General features: G+C 38.2%; 1 protein-coding gene across 1 annotated transcript in view; it reads left to right on the plus strand.

Annotated features, from left to right (window-relative positions):
* Positions 1 to 8,222: 8,222 nt before the first annotated feature.
* The window catches only part of syne1b (spectrin repeat containing, nuclear envelope 1b), an 83,982-nt gene continuing 76,075 nt past the window's right edge, over positions 8,223 to 16,129 (plus strand). Inside the window, exons 1-7 of the mRNA XM_079459177.1 lie at positions 8,223 to 8,612; positions 9,794 to 9,855; positions 13,650 to 13,745; positions 13,915 to 13,998; positions 14,999 to 15,091; positions 15,187 to 15,365; positions 15,460 to 15,656. Coding sequence (XP_079315303.1) covers positions 8,534 to 8,612; positions 9,794 to 9,855; positions 13,650 to 13,745; positions 13,915 to 13,998; positions 14,999 to 15,091; positions 15,187 to 15,365; positions 15,460 to 15,656 — 790 coding nt within the window. The 5' untranslated portion in view covers positions 8,223 to 8,533. The remainder of the gene's footprint in view (positions 8,613 to 9,793; positions 9,856 to 13,649; positions 13,746 to 13,914; positions 13,999 to 14,998; positions 15,092 to 15,186; positions 15,366 to 15,459; positions 15,657 to 16,129) is intronic.

Below are 16,129 nucleotides of genomic sequence, written 5' to 3' on the forward strand. Positions count from 1 at the left end.
ACAACTCTTTAAATTAGTTTCTTCACATGAGAAAGTGAAAACGCCCAGATGATGAGTTTCTCTGTTGTCAGAGAGGATTTCCTCAGGGCGCTTTTTTCTTTTCGGACAACAATGTTTGTGTTTGTATACGTGCAGTTCTTTAGTATAAAACAAAGAAAACTATACACAGAAAATAAGGAGATATTCCGAGTTCAGTCAAATAGGTTTTATAGACATTTCTCTCCTGCATGACAAGTAATGTGTAGTTGTATGTCGCTTGATATACTTACAGGAGTTTATGTCCAGCAGGTGCCAGTATTGACTTATAGATGTTAAAACTGTATTGTAACAGATCCATAATACATTTAATATTTATGTCTTTGTCATTTGTTTTATATATAAAGTATAATGTTATGCAACTTGCAACAATTAATATGTAAAATAATTTTATGAAAGTTAAAGAAATTATAATATTTTATGACTTGTTCTTTGCTTTGGTAAGCGGTATTTTAAAGCTCTATAAGACTTTGCACACACACTAACTCTCTTTATTAATATAACAATATACATTTTACTTTTTCCCATTAAGATTGTTTCAACTTTACGCAGCGCTGCGCAGCCCGATCAGCGTTTGACAACACAGTACCGCGAGAGCCATTCAAAAGCACAGCTCTCGCGATACTTTCATGTCGTCCGCAGTCTCAGACGATCTAACGTCCCGATTTCTTTTCTAATGTATTGTAACTATTCTCGCAATTTAAATGTTTATTTATACTTTGTACAAAAGACAAAATAAATACAAAATCTAACGCCCCGTTTCCGTTCACTCCTGTAGGTGGCGTTGCTCGTTTTGTGACGCTTTCCAACATTGTTTAAGTGTTTCTATAGCAACAGCGTTTCACCATTATCACATGGGACACAGGAACCTGCGGCTCACGGTAAAACATGCGCATCATACTCACTATCATACAACTATCACAAACAAAATGCATCTTATTTATTTTGCCAAAGTGCGAAATATACTTATTTTCCATAGTTTTTAAGCATTTGCAACCTTTTGTGCAAATACTTTTGCGCCATTAAGAAAGTTACATCGTTTAAGTTTTATTGTGATAAACTCTAAGTAGATTGACTTCCAGTGATGTAACCATTTATATTATTTGTAAACTATGGTTATTACTGCCGTGCTGTATTAAATGTGTGTTTTTAATACGAAACAGTATTATTGCTACTATGGTTAAGCTGTGGTTGATGGTGTTGCAAGTGTGACTTTGTCTTTACTTAGTTCCTTGCATATGTTTGAAAACTAAATATATACACGATGCCCCCTTTAGACATCCACAAGGACTGCATTGCACAACAGGGACAACATTCAACTTCAGATGTGTAAGTTAGTTGAAGTTAATTCAGAATGAATGACTTGTTTAACTCATATTTTCTCATTCAATAATTGGCCAACCAGTATTTAAAGTCCATCATTAGAGTGAAACATACTTTAATCTGTGATAAGATGCCTGTTTATGCGGTACATAGAAACAAGTACAATTCTGTTGAACTTTTTCTCTGCACAGTTCATCATCTCTATACAGAAGAGGACTTCTGATTGGTCCGTCACACAGTCGAGCACCTAAATGAGACCTGCTATTCTATTGGACCACATCGAGTTCCTGGAGTCCCTTGCATCAGAGAGAGATAAAGCGAAACAGAAGATAGAGAACTGTGGGAGGGGCATATGGGGATGCCCCTTTAGATAGAAGTGCAGCATCTGCTGTGTGGATTGATACGAGTGATAGAGTGGATACAGTGTCATATCAGACGTGTGCAGGACTGTAGAGAGGGACCATGGCTTCCCTGAGCCCTTTCGGACGGTCCAGCAAGGACATAATGAATGTGATGCAGAGGCTTCAAGGTATGTGATGCTGGATTTCTGCCCTTTACCTCTCGTGACCGCTCTCTGGCACGGTGAGTCAGGGCAGAATTTTGCTGATTCAGTGCCTTCGGACCAGGAGTTTTGCCCAGGTGCTTCTTGTTACGTGGATAAGAACTGAGACGCCTCGTATTTGATCGCACAGGAACTACTTAATAAATCAATATTGATGGTGTACAGCATGATTTTGTGCATGCGTGCTTATTCATTTTTCTTCTCACTAATGCTGGCATCACATGTAGCTAATTCGTGTTATAGAATCAAGGAGAAAAAAAATGAAGCACTTTCATTTTGACATTTGTGTTCATGGGCATGTGAGTTGAGGCGTTAGAGGGATGTTTTAGTGCTGCAGTGCTTTATGCCAGGTGTGGTTTTCTTCCTCTTAGCAGGACAGAAACCAGAACCAGGTCTCTGTTAGTTCGATGTATTCTGCTTATTTTGCACAAGTTTGTGATTCAGTTAAAATTCGATAGCCAAGATGCTTTCCGTAAAAGAACAGGTGTTTGATCCATATTTATGAAGCTGTCTAGGTATGAGGTCGATGGCATGTATATACTGTATGTGATATACAATATATGATATAATGCCGTTTATCATTTATGTAAAAATAAGAAAATATGCACAAGGCAATTGATTTTTGAGATTGCAAAAGTACACTGACGGACTGACTAGTAATTTCAAAGTCACTACAAAGGTCATAGTTGTTTAGTTTTACGGAAGGCCGTTGCTGATTAAGGCTCTTTTCTAACTCTTGAGTTGTTGTTAGTTCCTCAAACGTTCTTGGTAGATTGACATGATTTACATTCTTCATGTTGTTTTATCAACTGGAATTTTTAACCGTCTCTGTGTTAAAACAGTAAATTCTTACTCTTGTTCAAACCACTAATGGCCATCTGTACCCTTTAATACTATGTGCAATGCTTCAGAGAGTAGGAAAGGTTGAGTGTTTTCTCAACCCTTTTTGGAGAGGGGAGAAACAAGACACCACCCAGATGATAAAAGCAAAGCAACGATTGTTGTTCTGGGACTCTGTGATAGCGGCTCATGCTGAGTTTTTCCATGATCCACCTGTTTTTCTGGACAAAATCCAGGTTATCCATTTAGTTTTATTGTCTAAGAGCTGCACGGAGACTCCAGGAGTAGCTCGGGTTGAACAGGTTGAACATGACACCTTTTCTGTCCTTGGAAAAAGATCAGAGATCGATATTTGGAGTCGCTGTCACCGGATGCCTCTTTTTGGCAGATGTCCATTACTGTTGGCATTGGCCTGGGTCAAGCCTATTAAAATGGGTCATGAACTAGCAGTAATTTAGTTTTATGTGAACGCTTAGCGAAAGCATCATAACAGGATCGTGTCACAAGGGTTTTCTGGTTCTGCCATTTCGGCGGATTTTCTAAAAATGATTTCAGATGCTCTCATGCAAAAGTAGGATAATTCAAGCACCATGGTTGTAACATTTGCAGTTAGAAATTCACATAAATATTTAAACCATCATGTATGGACATCGGTATGGTTTAAACTTTTGGTAAAATCTTTTCAGGGTGAAACCAGAAGTGGGATTCGAGCTAAAGAGAGGAACTCCGCATTCAGACACACCAGGAAGGAAGTTGTATGTGTGTGATAACTGGCAGTGTTCTTCTTTGAGCGCCAACATGCAATTTGCATCGTTAGTGAAGGAAATCTGATTTGAGAATGAAAGATAAAAACATGCTGGTGATAAGGCAGTTATCACTAGTATTATTGTGAGAGATTATAATGAAGCCATAGCTCACAGTAATTATTTGTAAAGCATCTTGTTTTATCACAGATTCATGTGTTTGGGCTCTTTTGATGTGGGTCAGTAAACTTACTACCGTAGCATCAACCCAGAACACCCTAGTAACTGCCTAGCAATACATAAATTTACAATACATTACATTAAACAATACATTACACTACAATACACTACAGCAATACATTAAAACCTTTCTGAACATCTTAGCAACTGCATACAGTAGCAATACCATGCCTTCAGCACTTAGGAAACGTTGATTCTAGGTAAAGGATTTATAATTTTATGTAAAGTTTCTGCATTGTCTTACGCACATAAACAGAAGACCGTAGATTTTGTTGTCGGACACGACACAGACTTTGCACATGTCATGTCAAAGGTTGATTCAGTACACGTGGGTGAATTTGTGTGGTCAACGCTGCGATGAGAGTCATATCGCGAGAGGTGTGTGCTGGTTGTCATGGCACATCAGCAGTAAATAAGGCGATGTGTGGTTTACACAACAGAAGGCCTGTGGTTGCGTCTTTTTTTGGTTTCCCCTTCAGCAGCGCATGGCGCATGCCCGTTCAGAACCTGCGGTGACACTGTGACGTTTTCCTCCACTGGCACGAACCTGCTATTTCCTGCAGCCATGTGTCAAACAAAAAGAATTTTTATGAAGCATTTTGTTTTATTGTAACCTTGGCTAGAACTCGTTGCTGATTGAGTTTTTCCTAATTCTCTTCCCTTTCCTTCTTAAAAAAAAAAAAAAAAAAAAAAAAAAAACTACTAACCTCACTATTCTTAGCTTTTATACTGTGCTAGGCTTTAATGGACTAGTTTGATGCACTTATGTATTTTCGTTGCCTATGTTGTTATAATTGCTTCCAATGTTTCCTCATCTGTAAGTCGCTTTGGATAAAAGCGTCTGCTAAATGACTAAATGTAAATGTAAATGTAAATGTTTAAAAGTGTTAAAACAAAGAGAAAGGCCTATTCTTGAAATAACTTGTGATTGAGATGTAACCCAGCTCATTACTCTCATTTATGCCTGTCTGTGTCATGATTCTGTCTGCTCTTGTCTTGATTTTCTAGTCTAGGGGCAGAATCATGACAGACCCACATGTTTTATGTGGAGAGAAACATATTATAGTCAATCAGGACATGATATGCGTTCTCTCCAGTCTCGTCATTTGGCCCCGCCCCTCTCGTTCCTAGTATAGCTTTCCTCCTGTGTCTCATTACCCACACCTGCCCATCGTTATCTCATTTGTTAGTCTCCCTATATAATGCCCTCTTGTCTATCGTCTTGTGCTTGTTTGTTGTACTTGTTACCTGGTCCTAGAAGCCTTATCCAGAGAAATACTGTTGAGTATGTCCTAGTCTTTGTGAGTGTTTGTTTTAGTGGTTTATAGTTGAGATCTTGATGAGTGTGTTTAGTTATCAGTCTATTGTGTACTCTGTTTTGTTACCCCCCCTTGTTTTTTGTTTTCTGTTTATATATATATATATATATAAATTAAAGTCCTGGTGTTAACCCCTTCATCCCTGTATTGCTGCCTGCGCTTGGGTTCTTCCCTTACCTGTTCCTGACAATCTGACTTCTCACCTTATATAGGTCCATACAAATCCATCATTTAAAGAACGGGTTAAGCAAAAATAAAAATCAGACATCGTTTGACCTGTATGAGATTTCTTTCTTTTGTGGAGGACACAAGAGATTTTAAGATAATGTCTCAGTGGTTTTGTGTCCACACAATGGAAGTCGATGGGGGCCAGTGTTGTTTGGTTGCCAACGTTCTTTAAGATAGTTTTAGAGAAACTCAAGTCATACAGGTTTGGAAAGCCAAAGGGGTGAAGGTGAACTGAGATGGGAGAAAGTTTTAGTAGAATAATAAGAGCTAGATGGCAGTGTTCAAGTGACAATCCTGAGTGTTTAAAACATTTAAACATTTCTCTGAAAATAAATGAGTAGCATCATACTTCTCCCTTGTTATCATACGTTTCGTTTTTTGTAATCACGTTCTGTAATCCTTACACAGATAGACATGCAGATACAGTAAAATATACATGGTGTTGTAATATGATGCTGTGAGTGGATCCCATATAATATACTGCTAGCGTACAATTTGAACACGCATGCAAAATCTTGTGTCGCTTTGTGCTTCTGCCATTGTGAAAATACATTGATTTCAGATGGAAAATTCTAGGGTGGCTGGTGGAGAGAACAGTAACATGTTTACTGCGCTTATGTATTTGCTCTTTTTAGACTGTTACAAAAGTAATGCAACAGTCATTTTAAACAATTACACTAATACTGTACACTGAAAGCCTCAAATACATCATTTCAAATATGTTTCAGGACTGGACAGCTCCATATTATTGGCCTTGTAGATCCATATACGTACTGTAGGGAGAGCAGAAACACTGGCAAGATATCAGATAAGGATAGTACACTGTTTAGAAAAGTTTAAAAGTCTATATAAATTCATTATGGAATTAAAATCTTCACATCTTTATAAAGGTTTTATGGTTTCTATGTTACATTTGATAGTACATAATATGATGAAGACTATCCCATATTATTGGATATCTATTCAATGTACTGTGCGGTTCAAACATCACTGACTATGAAATAGTGAAAGTGCCTCTCTCTACAGTATAGTAATAATATTTGTTTTGTTTGAAATGATATAACCGGCATAACAATTTAGATCTGGTTATGGAAATTAATTTAAATATCTTAATATTTTGCCTAGTCTCTTGTTGTTTGTTTGCTTGAATCACAAAATTCCCTTATTTTTGTAAAACTTCATATTTGAGGATGTTCCAAAGAGCATCTCGTGTGACAATAAAGGTAAATGTCAAAAATGTTTGTTTATTTGATTAGTGACGTGGAAACCAATATGTTTGGTTTGTTTTACATGTAAACTTTTATGCCTATTTGAGGGTTTAATAAAGACTCTTTGAACTATATTATAGCTCTGAACTTTAACCATGTTAACTTCCAAACTGATTCCGACACTGAAGTGAACATGTGATGAAAGTATTTCTGAGAATTGTATTAACTTACGTGGTTTGAATAACATTCCTTGTTTTGTTGAACAAAGACTTTCTAAGATCGTACTTAGAAACGACACTTACAATTTAGAGGAACACAACATGAGATTAAATAAAGCAATTTAATCAAACTTTATTAGATTATGAAAGCCAAACTTTAAAGTAAGGCTAGTATAATGTCCTTTCTGATAACCATCACGCAGTCACAATGAAAAAGCCGTCAGAAATAGACGTGTTGTTAAATGGCTCTGGTTGTGTGGATGCTCAGGAATAATAGAGTGATATTACTGACCGGGTGTCAGCAGGTGGTTGATGTATGTGCACTAGCTGGGACATAAATGATTCAATACTTTAAGTGCAGTTGGTTCCCTGGTTTTCCTTAAAACCATTTGCAAATAGTGCAGTTCAGTACATGTATTATTAAGTATAATTAAATACACAACACCAATGTTTTTTTGTCATAGACACTTATGAAATCCGAGGGTTTTGCAACACATCAATCATCTTTGTTTAGACTGTCAAATGCATGTGAGTGAATCCGAATATTTAGGAGGAAAATGATGCAGATCCATTAGGAATTTATTAGATCGTAAAAAGTGCTTGTTGAAAGGTTGCAAGTGTTTTATTAAAACAAGATCTTTTGCATATGTCCTCATGCGAATATGTGTTGCTATGGGATTGGTATTGTATTGAGGGTATCGTTTGAGTGTAGTGCGGTTGCTAAGGTGTACTGGCCGGTTGCTAGGGCATTGCCATGTGGTTACCTGGGGGCTTTTTCTGCTAACGAAGTTTAAACGTTCGGCTTCAGGGTTTGTTTAAATCCAGACGATAAGAGATTCTAATTTTAGTAAGCACCATTAATAATGTCTGACGGATTAAGTTATTTAATAAAGGGATAATTCATGTCGTCCCAAACCTGTATGACCTTTTTCTTCTGCAGAACACAAAAGAAGATGTTTTGAAAATCGCTTGTTACGAAACAACATTGCTCCCCATTGACTTCCCGTTGTATGAACACAAAACGACTGAAACATTTCTCAAAATATCTTCTTTTGTGTCTCACATACATGGTTTGAACCACATGAGGGTGAATAAATGAAGACAGATTGTTATTTTTGGCTGAACTATCCCTTTAACGTGGGAAAGAAGTCAATTCAGATTGCATGTTGACTATGTACAAGTCTCTATTTGTCTACCCCCTCTCAACCCCCCCCCCCCACACCCAACAATAATTGTGACATGTACCCATAATTATTTTGTTGTGTAGTGGTCTAGACTGTGCTGAAAAAACTGCAGATCTGATTATTGGTTTAGCCGCTTTCTCCTAAAAGTGCCTGCATTGCTTGTGCTAAAGTTCAAGCTGTATAGCACAAGAGGTGACCCCCGCCCACCCATACAAATCAGGATAACACCAGCTGCCCCGTGACATCACAGCCCCCCCTGCATGCTGATTGGAGCATACACGCCATAGCCGGTTATAATGGCTGCAGCTGGGAGATGATGCTGAGAGAGAATAGAGCAGATCAGAGCATCCACACCAGCACTGCTAACAACAGCTAAAAAAACTGGCCTCGGTTAGCCTATCCACATATAGAGAGAGGGAGAGAGAGAGAGAGAGAGGGAAAGGGAGAGGAGGAAAAAGAGAGGGGGAGGTTCCATCCTCCAGCACTCAGTGTTTTCACACGGAAAGCTCCAGCGCTCGCTCTCCCTCCAGACGGAAATAAAGGACAGCTGATCTGGTTTTCCTCACTGGATAATATGCGCTCGCTTTCACACACGAAGGGCAGAGAGAAGGACAGGGCATGTGACGAGCACTATGGCTCAATTTAAGGACGTAGCTGTGAAGAAGACCACGTCTCTGAATCTGGTGACAGGATTCTTTCAATACCTCCGCGGTAAGTGGGACATTCTCCTCTCATCCCGTGTGATGTTTCAGGAGCTCAGATTTAATGCTGGATGTAGGTGACACATCCCTGGGTCGGTACTGCTATTGGCCAGCTGAGGTCTTTCTCATCTGGAGAGGTAAATGTCGTGTCAGAGATAGAAAGGGTCACCACTGCGCATGTTGGATTATGATAACTGTGGTGTGCTTTACGCTGCGCCGGCATGCCATGTGTGCTGCAGGAACTGTGTGCTAGACATGCCCCGTGCATTGCATTTGTACATGCATGCAAACGTAGGATGTTGTCTTTTGTGTAGAATGATGATCTGTTTGAGCCCATCATGCATAAATGTCTGTTGGGTGTTTGTTGCAGAACCAAACGGCCTTGCGTGTGTTTAAATTCTCTGCGAGATCTGAATATTGTGTTATAGAGTTTCGTGATAGCATTTGTGAAGACAAGCATCCCTATTGCTTTTGCTCTTATTTACAATAAAGGATTTAAACAAACCCACAAGCCCCTAAACTTTGACTTGTAACTCGACAGCTTCGTTGCTATTTAATATATTTTGTTTATTTGTCATGGTTAAACACATGAAACAACTTGCAACGAAATGTAGATATGACCAGCTTTTCTTAGGCTGTGCAGTTAATTAACACAATACGAGATTAAAAGACTTATGACTACAAATATGTATATTAGAAGATTCCAATTGAAAAACACCCATAACACCCTAGCAACTGCATAGCAACACCCTGGAAACCACTCAGAAATGCTTTTGTAGCTGCATAGCGACACCCTAGGATTGTGGTGGCAAGTTTTCTATGCAAGTGCATCTGTAAATGAATCTTGTTAAACTTTGTCTTCCTGAAATCTGGATTACAAATAAGCGAAAAGAAATGCTTTTGCTTTTAATATTCGTCTGATAATTTGTGTTGACAGTGTATTTCATGTTAATTATATTTCATTATGTTTCTGATATAATGTCCATGTTTTTGCACATGCCACGTGTGGACATCCAGCTTTGCTGCGCTGGTGAATATCTCCTCTCTAGACTTTTAAGCAGGCTTACAGTAAAGATACTGTACACATTTGTGTGACTATAAAAATGGAGTCATAGAGACTGGGAAAACTGCAGGAGCTCATAACGTTTAAATAATATATATTATAAAAAGTATATTTTCTTTCTCTTTCAGATGAACAGGAGTCGGTTCAGAAAAGAACGTTCACAAAGTGGATTAATTCTCACCTAGCCAAGGTAAGACAGACTTTTTTTAGCGGTTTATAATATTTTACACAATATTAAACAATTAGTCAATAGGGGTTTTTAGGGTGAATTGCAATTATTATGCAGTGGCAAAAAGCCAATGAAATCAGTATTAATGTAATTTCATTACGTAACAAAATATTATTAGTATTATACAATATTAATATTATAAATTTCATCTGCAAAGATTAGTTTACTTTACTGCAAAATGATGCCAGAGACTTTCTAACAGTACTTTAAAGTCCCAGGGAAACAAAAAAATGACAATGCCTGTTTATTCATGAAATATTGCAGCGTTTATTGTAAATAGTTTATCAATGTGGGTCAGTCTCTTTTTAAAAGTTTTGTGCCCTCATAATCTATAGTTAAAATTTGCAAATGCACTTCCTTCCTGTAATGACTATTCATCTTAGATGACATATGTTAGACGGCTTGGGCGGAGCATCTGTAAACTCCTCCCCTTCAATTGTCAGTCTGCTGCCATTTCAAAATGCAACAGCTGTTTTATACATCCAATCAAATCTCAGAGAATGACACTGTCCATTTCACTCGGAAATGTATCAAAATATGGAAGTGAAAGCGATCATAACTTCCGGTTCACTGGGACTTTTCTGTGTCTTTTGAAATGTTTACCAGCCGGTATTAAGGTGATTCATGAATGTATGATTGTATTTCCATTATAATTTGAAGTCCAGAAAGTTTCTAAAATACTTCTATGCTTTCATTTTACTTTAACAGTTGGTGCATTGCCGTATCCGTTACGAATTTGAATAAAATGTTTAGCTGTTTAAAATAGCCACTTGGTTTAATATTTTCTCATCTAATACTTTTATACGTTTGTATGCGTTGCAAAAAAATTCACTGTAACAAAATGTTTTGATATGTTGAGGAATTCAGGCATCATGATGTCTGTCTAATTGTCTTTTCCTCTGTGTGCCGTGATTGGTTCATGTGATTGGTTTTTATGGTCTAATGTCATCATGAGTGTAAAGGGTAAATGGCTGCAACAGAGCTCAAAAGCAGAAAAAACAATCAGCGGCTGTAATGCAGTAATAAGAAGCATGAGGGCTGTTTATTCCACATGCGTTGAGAATGAATGCCGCGTTGTGATGGCCTCCCACTGCCCGGTCCTGAAGGAGTGGGTGAGACGGCATGAGTAGGTTGAGGAGCTTGGCTTTGTGTTTATATCTGGAGGCTGAAGCATGAAAAGAAAACGTGAGCAAGCCAACGACTTGTCAACAGGGCTGCAGTTTATTCTGTACGAACGATCACTGATGGAGCGCCTTTGAGACACCAAAACCTTCTCAATGTCCTTTTTTATGAACACCAGAAATGCAACTTTTCGTACATAAGAATGCAGACCTCGTGTGTGCCTTATAAGTGTATTTATGGGAAGTCTTGGACGCTGTAGGTGTGTGCAGATGGCCGTCGAGAGGGGTTGGAACAATTCACAGTGGGAGGAAGCGTTTACTTCGCTCTTGAGGGCTCTGGATGTTTGCGGCCTTGTGATTAAGAATCAACAGCAGAAAATAAGCTATATAGTACAAGACAATCAATGAATCAGTCATATTTGGTCAGCATATGGCCTGTTTTATAAAGCGCAAGGGCATTTTAAAAAGCTGCTATATTTATACAGCGCAAGGCCATTCTGCCAAATGAATAAATGTTAATGAAAATTTTAAAAAGTGATTTTTATAATTCATGTGGAAGTTAGATTTTTGCATCAAAGTATAAAATTTCTTCATTTACATTTAGGCATTTAGCAGATGCTTTTATCCAAAGTGAATGTAAACAGGGAGGAAAACACTAAAGTTCTGGTCTTGGGTATTTAATCCAATTAAATGACCATTTTCAGTTTTATGAATGTGCTATTACTTACGAATGTAGATATCTGCTGAGGTCATCCTGTGAACTACAAACAATATTTCTCCCACGTTTCAAATGAAAATATTGTTTGCATTTGCGTCGTCTGCATTTATTCACATAAAATGAAAACCAGAGAGACTGTTAAAAATATCAGAAAACATGCTCTTTATCTTTTCAGACCTCAAGTACGGCAAAGAAAACAAGTTCATCTTTTCTTTTAAGATATGCATCGGTACACTTTGTACATGTATTTAGGAAAAGTTCAGAGCAATTTTATTTCATGTGTCTTGTTACGCTGTCAGTCTTTCACATATATCTCGTAATGCTGATAAAATAAAAATAGTGAACTGTCTCTTCATTCTTTCTGCGGATGCATACACAGATTATACATTTCTTAACACGGCTTTACCGTTTATTTTGACATTATGGTGGAGGTTATAATTCATTACAGATAGATATACTTGTATTTAGTGTATTCACAGCTACAGTATATAAACATATCCTCCCTTTCGCCTCATTATGCGTGATTAGTCGCTCGGGTGACGGGGCACTTTGAGGTGCACAATAGAGGATAATCTGACACAAATGGCGGGTTTATGTATTCCAGTCAGCCCGGATTGCTGTGAGGGACTCTTTTGTTCCACAGAATCTGGTGCACAATAGCTCAAAGCTCGACTGTGAAAGTTTGAAGAATCCAAGAAATGTGGTCAGCAAGTATACTACATGCTTAGTGCATACTAACTGAGCTGCAGGATATGCAGAGTAATTAAAACTCCTGCGAGCCGTTACTTAAATGCAGCGATTCAATTCATTTGATCTCATTCTCTACCTTCCATTTCTTTGATACCTTATATATTTAATTTTCCTAACGCTTAGCACAAATAAATGCGTTTGGGCTTTGCGTGTGAGTCGGTTTTATGATGGAAAGTTCTGAATATTTTGGTTTGACCTTCAGCATGTCTGTTATTTGCTCTATTGTCTTCATTTCCTTTGCAACGTTTGCACTTTTGTTATGATGTTTCGCACATCAAAATGATGACGGTCGCATTTCAGTTATGATGTAAACGTGCAAATCGTGTGAACTGCTGTCCAGTGCTACCTTATTAATCTGCCGTGTTAGATACTGTACTCGGTAGTGCAATAATGTCTTTTGGGTACTTTTTGTGAAGCATGCAAAAATCCAGAGCTGATTATACACAACTGCAAGGGCGTCTATAAAAAGAACTTCGAGTTTTGAATAGATGCATGGGTCATGTTAAGCAACTGGGACATTATACATTTTCTGTACGAATATGTATAGATGAGGTGTGAAAGCATGAAACACAAAAGCACGAAAGATCTGTCTGATCTTTATATCTCGCTCGGGTCTTTTCCTGCCATGACAAAGCAGTTTCTGAACCCATAATCCTCATTACAGCTGCCGGAGCATGTGCCATAAGCAGAGTTTCTGTTGTGTTGTCCTTTCCATCTTGGTTTCAGCGAGCGGCACAGACCGCAGATTTTGTTATGTGATCACAAGTAGGACTGCAGACAGTCAAGTGCATCTGCATGTTAACTTTCATTTCTAAGTGAGACGTTTGCGTCTTAGTACACATTAACTGATGCACCTCTTATACATTTTGTTTAGCTAAAGTATAGATTTTTTAGTTTTAAATGCTGGATATCGATTCAATTTGTACGTTTGTTTTGCAAAAATACGTTGTTGTATGTATGTGTTATGGGTTTTGAAAGTGTATGAAAACAGACCTTAAAAGGATAAAATACGTGATGCAAGCATGACTTCCTTTCTTCAGCTGTATACAAATGATTTTTTTAACATGCCAACAACAATTCTATTTATTTGTACTATGTTTTGGTCTATGTAAGTTGGTGAATGTTGTTCAGGCATGTTTTTAAGAGGCTCATTTCTCCATTTCCAGCACAAACCTCCCTTCGAAGTCAACGACCTGTTCGAGGACATCAAGGATGGGGTGAAACTGTTGGCTTTGTTAGAGGTGCTGTCTGGACAGAGATTAGTAAGTGTCACTAACGCAACATCCCGATTTCTCACCTCTGAATCTATAGATTATCCTTCAGTGTGGCCCGCTGTGATGTCATTTAGTCTCCGTTTAATTAAAAGATAATGGACTTGATACGGTTCTGCTTTCATTTCTCTTGCTCATGATCCTCTCGCCTTTTCTTTAGCCATGTGAACAAGGCAGACAGCTGAAAAGGATCCACTGGGTTTCCAACATAGGCACTGCGTTAAAGTTCCTGGAGGGCAGGAGGGTAGGTGACCACATACATCTTCCTCAAATCTTCATTTTAAATCTTTGGGCCCCCCACAATCTAACCCGTGTACCCAGTCCAATACAAATCCTTTACAAAGACGTTAAAGATTTTCATTCTGTATGTCCCAGTCCAGCATCCCTTATTTTGTGATTTTAACTGTGTCCTCTCTTTTATCATGCCTTGTCTCAGTCTGTATACAGAGGATCTCCGGTCAGTACCGAAGTCTCAGTTTCACAAACACCTGCTCTTTTGACGCATTTATTTGCGTTTGATGATGCTTTCCGTATGCAGCCGGCAGTTTCATTATTGACATGTTTGCTAAAGCTGTTACTGGCTGAATTATTTATTTTTACTCATTGGGTTTGAAAGCATCGCTTGTATGTCTTAAACTGACTAGTCATGACGGTTTCACATATGTTTCGTGTATCCATCCTGGTTTATGACTCGATGCAAACTCATTTTTAAAGCATGCTTTTGAAACTTTCTGATTATTTGCGATTTTCCCCAAGATAAGTTGAGAAGGATCAAGGCCTGCGCACTGTAAAAAATTCTGTACATTTACAGCAAAATTCAGGAAAAACGGTCAGCGATTTGGCACTTGGTAATACAAGTGCTCTTGACGTGTAAGATTGAATATCAGGTTTGAAATAATAAAGTTTTTTCTACAATATACAAAAACAGAATATATAAAAAACATAATAATATGTGAGAATATATGATTGAAGTCAAAATCGTATCTTATGCGTTGAATAATAGCTCCTTGTATTTAATGGAGATGGCAAAATGATGCATTCAAACGTTTTGCCATAACGTACTGTAAATCTTACTGTAAATAGTTTTTTTACAGTGAAAATGCTTGCAAGAAACATGATTTATTTCTTCCGCTGACAGGATTTGCGTTCGGCTCGTTTACACAGCTGTCAAACCTGAGCTTTTTACGCTGGGCAACATAAATATCTATGGCATTGATGATATATGTGATATATTGGTTTCGTAGATTAAACTGGTCAACATAAACGCCACAGACATCGCTGATGGACGGCCGTCTATTGTCTTGGGGCTGATGTGGACCATTATTCTCTACTTCCAGGTGAACTTTGAAAATAACACCAGTATATGTGTTTGAAGTCATGCATTCGTCCACGTATGTGGGTTTTAAGGGTCTGTCCTCCCAAACGTTTGCAGATTGAAGAGTTGACCAGTAATCTGACAGCCCTTCAGGCGTTATCCAGCAGCGCCTCTTCTGTTGATAGCATGGCCGGCTCTGAGACAGGCAGCCCACCCATGAAACGCAAAGTGGTCACCAAGTTTCAGGGCAATGCCAAAAAAGCCATGCTTAGATGGGTCCAGACAACAGCAACCAAGTATTTCACTCAAATAAAACTATATTTCTTTAGTAACTGTCAGTGCGTTTTTAATGGAATGACTTAATTTGTTAACATTACCTCTTGTCTCAAGTCGCCTGGGAATCGCGGTCAAAGATTTTGGTCCCAGTTGGCGAAGTGGTGTGGCTTTCCATTCAGTCATACATGCCATCCGTCCGGATCTTGTTAACATGGATGTCGTGAAAACCAGAAGTAACCGCGAGAACCTGGAGGAAGCATTCACTGTGGCGGAGAATGAGCTCGGGATACCACGTTTACTGGATCCTGAAGGTAACGGTGCTCCATTTGAACATTTTTGACATTTTCCTTCAATATCTTCCCAATATCCAATGCAATTACCAATATCAACTTAAATTCGGTTCAAGAGCTGCTTGTTTGTTTAGAGTTTAATGTTAGTAGACGTTTCACAGTTCCATTGAGATTTACTGTCATGAAGCCTCTTTACAGACAGATGCCATTATAGTTTTGTATGTAGGTCACTGTAATTCAAGCATAAGATTGGGCGAGATCAGAGCCAAACAGGCATGACATCATTATGTGATGCGGCCCTTTGAAGTCACATTAAAAAGCTTCCTTATTTGAGTCATTAGAAGATCATCTAATATGGCATCAGGTCTACCTAACACCCGATGATTCATATTATGTGTTAACTAATGTAAGAATCTTGAAAATCTGTTTTTGCAAATAAACTGGTTGTGTGTTTCTGTACTTTGTATCACGATTGAATGGAGCCATGTTTAACT

This window comes from Barbatula barbatula, assembly GCF_947034865.1.
Source record: "Barbatula barbatula genome assembly, chromosome: 6".
NCBI lineage: Eukaryota > Metazoa > Chordata > Actinopteri > Cypriniformes > Nemacheilidae > Barbatula > Barbatula barbatula.